Genomic DNA, 7,710 nt, shown 5'->3' with positions numbered 1-7,710 from the left:
TCTCCCGATGTAGTAGGAAATAATTCCAGAGAAAGTACTTGTAGAATGCTTGTAGAGTTTTTTGCAAACGACATTGAGGAGTTACAACGCATAGTGCAACATAAATACAACACTATGGATAAGAAATAAGCCTAAGAAACAAAAATATTTTTATTTTCAAAACATTCAGGAAATGTAGATCATCTCAGACTCAGACAAAAGAAAAGAGATCTATACTCTGTTTTTAAAACAAAAGGAATAAACTAAAAAGTAAAAGAATTTTAAATGCTAATATTGTCAAAATTGCATACATGTCAATAGTGTCACAAATTTCGTAATTATTTAGTCGAGCAAACTTGCCCATAACTTTCCTGCGGTTGGACCAATTACAAACGAGAATTACGGTGCGGTAAATTTTAATTACTCCTCCTAGTTTAAAAACGAGGTATAGAATGGAAATTGTAAGAAACACATTTATTCAACTGAAGAACTTATTTTGCAACGATAACTGTAATATATAGATATTGTCACAAGATATGTATGTCCCTGTAAGTTGTATCCATATGGAAAACTTTTTTATTATTAATTTTACGAAAAAATCTTGATAAAAAGCTCTGCTTGGTCCAAAACCTAAAATTTAACCATCAAATATAAAATTTTTTGAATATTATACGAGGTATGTCAAAAAGTTTGAATTTCACTCAAGAGTAAAGTAGCTTTATTTTTCACAATATTGAAAATTGCTATTATTATAAGTTGTTTGGAATTAAAAACTATATTCTAGTATGCAATTACATCCTTCTAATTGAAATTTTTTTTTTTTATTTTGGATACCTAACTAACATTTTCAGTTATTTCTATTAATTTAGATAACTCTTTTATTATTAATTTTGCGAAAAAAAGTGATTCTTAATAAAAAGTTCTGCCTGGTCTAAAACTTAAAATACAACAATCTTATGTCAAATTTTATCAATTTTATACGAGGTATGTCAAAAAATATGAATTTCGCTAGTAAAATACGTTTATTTTTTACAATATCGAAAATTGTTATTATGAAAAGTTATTTATAATTAAAAACTATGTTTCAGTGTGTAATTACATTCTTTTAATTGAAATATTGAAATATTGAGAGATTTAATTGAAATATTGAGAGCATGGTTTAATTGCACTTCTGCTGATCTCTTTAGAGCAGCGGTATCGAAAGTGCGAATTGCCGTGATGGTTGCCAACCTTCTTAGAGGAGATGGTACATGAAGAAGAAGAAGAATTGAAATATTCTGAACTATAAAGGTACTTTACTTTTGATCTAAATTTATCTTTTTTGACATACCTCGTATAAAATTGATAAAATTTGATATAAGATAGTTGTATTTTAGGTTTTAAACCATCCCGAACTTTTTATTAAGAATCTATTTTTTTCGTAAAATTAATAATAAAAGAGTTATCAGAATTGAAATCAAAAATTTTTCAATTAGAAGGATGTCATTGCATATTAGAATATAGTTTTTAATTCCAAACAACTTTTCATAATAGCAATTTTCAATATTGTGAAAAATAAAGCTACTTTACTCTTGAGTGAAAATCAAACTTTTTGACATACCTCGTATAATATTCAAAAAAATTGATATTTGATGGTTAAATCTTAGGTTTTGGACCATGCAGAGCTTTTTATGAAGAATAACTTTTTTCCGTAAAATTAATAATAAAAAAGTTTTCCATATGGATACAACTTACAGGGACATACTGTATATATTTATATTATATACCTACATATACATATTTCTTAAATTGCTATATGGCTTGGAATTGGAAACAGAACTAAAATAATCTAATAAAACTCATTTGAGATGTGCTATAGGTTCTAGACCAAAACAACTGGGACAAGTTCACTGGCGAACCGTCCATGTAAAAACTGTTACCATTGGTAACAGTTAAAAATAATGCAAATAAATATTTTATGACTACTATGAAATAATTCCGTTTATATTTTTTACTAACAGAAATATTTATTAATAGTACCTAATTCAGTAAATAGCCAACTAGACGCACGAAAATATTGGCAAGATTATGTGAATTCGTTGCATGTTATTATATGCTGTTACCACATTTAGGTATGGTAACGCAGGAGAATACTCGCTGTCGCTAGAGACTAGCTCGTTTCTGAAAATTTTGAAGGAGCAACGGCTATAGAGATGGCGCTTTGGCACGCTGTGTATATCAGCATTGTAACCATATTTTGGTATGGAAGAGTGTTACTGCGTATTGCGTAATCGATCAACTACTTGAAAAGTCATTATCCTTGTATATTTTTTTATGTGTAATTTTGAAGAAAAAAATGGGATTATTGAAAATGGAAGACTTAAAATATAAACAATAGTTTTTATGTTAATTTTAGGTAGAATAATCTGTTTAGTTTGTTTATTATTTATTGTTATACCTATTATATATGCATAATTACATACATATAATTTGGGAATAGTGATTTGTTTAATTTTATCACACAGGATTAAAAACAAACAAAAACTTATATTTGGAGGTTCAAAATAATTTTTTAAATAAGATTTTTTTACATCTGGTTTGGCTAACACTTTCGAAAAAGTCACGCGTCGCCACTGGGCAAGTTACAATAGATTTTGTGTGACCGGTGCTTTCGTTTGGTTCTCAAAAACACCGATTATTGAGAGGGGATGTAAACATTCAAAAAATTATTATGAATAGATTATGATAGGGGTCGATTAACGGTAATAATTTCGAGGAAACAGTAAGAAGAGGAGATATTATTTTTAATTGAAAGTACTAAGCGTTGTTGCCAGTGTTGTCAAATGTGTTGTGAAATGAAAATTGAAGAAAACCGCGGCGAATAAACAAGATGACGTACTTTTTAACGAAGATACAGTACAAAAGTCCTGTAAAAACTGGAGGGCGGCTGCCCCTTGCCCCGGGCTAGAACCTCCACTGCTATAGGAGAATGCATAGAATAATATCATGGACGACAAATGTAACGAATACGAGTAAGAGATTTTCTATATCTAGGCTCACAAATCAACCAAAGACTGTGACCAAAGTAACTACAGCAATTAAAAGACATATATAATATAGAGCATACTATACATTAAAGAAACTTTTAACATCAAACATAGTCACAAAAAGAACGAGAATATTGATATACAAAACTCGTGGACAATAACAAAAAGTGATGAAGAACGTTTATTTATTAATTTATTTATTTTAGACTGTTTTGAAGGTAAAACGCCTCAGATTTATATTTATAAAGGCGTGAAGGAAAATGGATTGTGGGGTAGGCGTGATAATTATGAGCTTTACCGGCTTTATAGTGAACCTATCAGTATTGATAAATCCTTCAAAATAAACAGGCTGCGGTGGTAGTAGTCTAAAAAGCTGGGAGTGGATTTTGTGCGTGATGAGTACATAATATGGAAAAACTATATCTACGGGGATATGTTGAATTAGCTGTGTACATGACTTTCCCCAACGGCCGGAAACCAGAGTGGAGGACGAGGGTAGTTATAAGGGGTCAAAGTCGCGGTTTTTATATTATTTTTTTTTGTAACGCTCATAATCGAGATAGTGCAACAAAATTTGGGAATAAGTAGGTCATGACGTAACTAAATAAAATCTCTAGGGGTGGAACGCTGCGTGGCCGACAAAGAGGTGGGGGTAGGGGTGAATATAAAAAATATAAGTCGTAAGATGATAAAACACCGCCGTGCAGAGCGACGAGATATTGGATTTGCTGTTGAGAGGCATCTACACAGGACAGTTGAAGTAATGGTTTGAGTGGTCATTTCCTACGGTCGCCGATCACCACTTTTGTTTATTCAAGGCAGTATGACAGATGCGCGTTATGTTGATGACATCTTACAAACCACTTTACTGCCTTTTCTAGACGCCCGTCGAAACGCCCTTTTCCAGAAAGACAACGCGCGTTCCCATATTGCTCGTCGAACTATGAATTTTCTCCAAGAAGCTGACGTTAATTTTTTGCCGTGGCTACCCTGTTCACTGGGTTTTAAATCCTATCGAACGTTTGTGGAATATGATGGAGAGGAGCATGGGGGGAGGAGACTGTCCATTTTGCACCATCCTTCACAGACTCTGGCAAGTTAATCTATCACAATGAAATTTAAGTTGCTTGGAACGAGGTGTCACAAGCAGACATCGAACATCTCATTTTGTCAATGCCTAGACGTGTACAGGAGTGTATTCAGCTAGGAGGTCGCCAAACACATTATTAATTATTATTTTTTTTTTATTACATGTCAGTCAATAAAAAGTTTTGGCAATGACAGGCAATGTTATATGTTATCGTTTCATTTTTGATGAAAATGTACCATGTTGCCAAAAAATTAAGTTCCAGAAATTATTTCTTCTGGGTGTAACACTTCTAATGTCACTGAGTATATTAATATAGCATGATATACAGGATGTCCCGAAAAGATTGGTCATAAATTATACCACAAATTCTGGGGTCAAAAATAGGTTGATTGAACCTCACTTACCTGTACACAAAAAAAGTTACAGCCCTTTGAAGTTACAAAATGAAAATCGATTTTTTTCATATATCGAAAACTCTTAAAGAGTTTTTATTGAAAATGGACATGCGGCATTCTTATGGCAGCAGTATCTTAAAAAAAATTAAAGCGAAATTTGAGCACCCCATAAAAATTTTATGGGGGTTTTGTTCCCTTAAACCCCCCAAACTTTTGTGTACGTTCCAATTAAATTATTATTGTGGCATTATTAGTTAAACACAATGTTTTTAAAACTTTTTTGCCTCTCAGTACTTTTTCCATAAGCCAGTTTTTATCGAGATATTTTGAATATTTTTCGAATCCACCACATATTTGTATATGGTTAAGAACGATTAGAGACCTGTTGATAATATGAAAATTTATTTATAATTTACATTTTTAGGTATATTTTGTAAAAGAAGCCACATCTCGATAAAAGGTGACTTATCAAAAAAAGACTAAAAGGCAAAAAAGTTTTAAAAACACTGTGTTTAACTAATGGTACCACAACAATAGTTTAATTGGAACGTACACAAACATTTGGGGGGTTTCAAGGAACAAAACCCTTATACAATGTTTATGTAAATATATTAAAAAAGAAGCCGCATCTCGATAACAACTCGCTTATCGAAAAAATTATAGAGGCAAAAAAGTTTTAAAAATGTTGTGTTTAAATAATGGTACCACAATCATGAATTAATTGGAACGTAGACAAAAGTTTGGGGGGTATAAGGGAACAAAACCCCCATAAAATTTTTATGGTGTGGACAAATTTTACTATAATTTTGTTTTAAAATGTTCTTGCCATAAGAATGATACATGCCCATTTTCAATAAAAAATCTCTAATAGTTTTTGAGATATTGAAAAAAATCGATTTTCATTTTGTAACTTCAATGGGCTATAACTTTTTTTATGAGCATATTTGTACTGAAGTAAGTAAGGTTCAATCGAATTCTTTTTGACTCCAGAATGTGTGGTATAATTTATGACCAATCTTTTCGGGACACGCTGTATATAGCACAGTTAGTCCTACACAATAATAAAGAATGTATCTATGTTTTAATATTTGCCAATGAAATCAGGATTTATTATTTTGTATTTTTTTTTCATAATTCAATCAATCACTAATAAAATAAAAGCTTTATTGAGATGTAACCGTTTTGTGTAAAAGGTTACAAAAATAAAATGAGAAACTTTAAATTACTTAAATTCAGTTGCATATACACTTCCACTTAAGAATCTGATTTGCATAAATTGGCATAACTGTTTTTTTGACAGCTTATCTTGACAATGACGTTTATTGGTTATAAAAACGTAAACAGCGAAAATCTTGTTTAGTTTGACTTTTAAATAGGTTGAGGAGGTTTCTTTGATATTGTAACTAAGGTGTAAAGCGTGTTAACAATGTGCGGTAAGTTTACATAAACTATTTCTATGAAATACAATGAATGATAATTTAATGCACTTACAATTCTGTCAAACAATTGGGTTAACATGCATGTTTTTACAATAATTGTCATACATTTTATTTGAATTAACGTGTTGACATGGCAAAGTTTTATCTTATTAATTTGTTTTTCGTAAATTAAGTCCCATATGTTTACTACTGATATAATAATTAGTCGTTGACATTATGTTTTATTTTCGGTATCATTCATCATTCATCTAGTTTCCTGTTATGTTGAAGATTTTTTTCGTGTACCAAATTTTTTATTGAGTCATTTAAAATGCGCCAATATTATATAATAAACTTGATTTATTTGCTAATAAAGCATACCTACTTATTAGTTGACTGGTTTCAGTATATAATCAAAGTGAAAGTTGTATATTAAGTTCAACATAAATATCTGTGAGGTACATTACCTCACCTATCCTTTGTTATTTAACATTTACTTGTATGCATATTTTGCAATTACCTACCTACTAATATCGCGCAATAGAAATGAAGGGTGCTGATGCAATTCAATTTTTTCCAGAGCAATAGACAATTATCTAGATCATTGCCTAATTTAGCCTAATAAATCTAGACAATCAATAAACAATAGCTTTTTTACTTTAATTTTAGTGATTTAGAGTTAACAGTATTCAAGAGAAAATTCTTCTTCTTCCTGCTTCCTTAATAGGCTCGCGCCTGTTCCATCTTCGGATGCCTTCTCATCAAATATCCAGGTTGTCACTCCATCTCTTCCTTGGCCTTCCTATACTCCTTCGGCCGTTCGTTAATCTGTCTCGTGCTATCTTTACCAGTCTTCCTTCTCAGATTCTGCTTATATCGATACATTTTTGGCAAAGTAACGTAAGTGACATTTTTGAAAATCAAGTTTTTCAATTAAATTAACGCTATTATTGTTCAGAAGGTACTGCCAAAGTGTAGTAAGCCTATACATATATTATGTTTAAAGTAATTCTAGGCTTACTACACTTTGGCAGTACCTTCTAAACAATAGTAGTGTTAGTTTAATGGAAAAACATGATTTTCGCCAAAAATGTCACTTACGTTACTTTGCCAAAAATGTATCGATATGGCTATATACCATTATTTTTTTTCTTTTCACTGTCCAGTCATTTATGTTCTCTATATTACAGCTTTGCCTGAGGTCTATGCTATGTTGTCTGTCCCATAATGATTTTCCTGTGTATCTCTGACTATTTTCATTTCACAAGTTTCCATCAGTCTTTTTGTCTTTGTGGTGTCGGGTCTTGTTTCCGCAGTGTAAGTCTTATTGGCCTAACTACTATCCTATTCGCGGTGTGCAAGTACTTGGAAGGGAAACGAGAAACGACCGTGCGCGAGTCACGGAGAAATATTGCAACTATCTTAAATAATTCATATTGTCAATTGAAATTGTCAAATTGACGTATATTTCATACCTTCTGTCATTGAAGCAGAAAAATTATATATTGCTCCACAATATTGATATGATATGCAATTATTATATAAAGGTAAATTTAATTAATTGTATTTTGCTTGCAGTACTGCATTTTAATAACTAATTTTATTTACTACATATAATTCTTTACGTTTGCATAACATAACCTGCATCTTATTTTTTCTTCTTATTATTTTTTTGGGCTATGGCCTTGACAATTATCCAGTAACCAGGACTAATATAATTGGCCAATATAATTAAAAGTGCGAATAAAAGTACAGAGCGTAGAAATAGAGGTCGCTCTGCCGAACTTGCACGGTCCCAATAA

The 7,710-nt window shown here is 31.3% G+C and overlaps 1 protein-coding gene across 1 annotated transcript in view; it reads left to right on the top strand.

Moving 5' to 3' along the window:
• Positions 1–5,780: 5,780 nt before the first annotated feature.
• Positions 5,781–7,710, top strand: part of LOC114344106 (glutamine--fructose-6-phosphate aminotransferase [isomerizing] 2) — a 165,525-nt gene continuing 163,595 nt past the window's right edge. Inside the window, exon 1 of the mRNA XM_050655390.1 lies at positions 5,781–5,923. Within this exon, the coding sequence (XP_050511347.1) occupies positions 5,917–5,923 (7 nt within the window). The 5' untranslated portion in view covers positions 5,781–5,916. The remainder of the gene's footprint in view (positions 5,924–7,710) is intronic.

This window comes from Diabrotica virgifera, chromosome 7 (assembly GCF_917563875.1).
Source record: "Diabrotica virgifera virgifera chromosome 7, PGI_DIABVI_V3a".
NCBI lineage: Eukaryota > Metazoa > Arthropoda > Insecta > Coleoptera > Chrysomelidae > Diabrotica > Diabrotica virgifera.
Note: the sequence above shows the minus strand (reverse complement) of the source record. Positions and strands in the feature narration are given on the sequence as shown.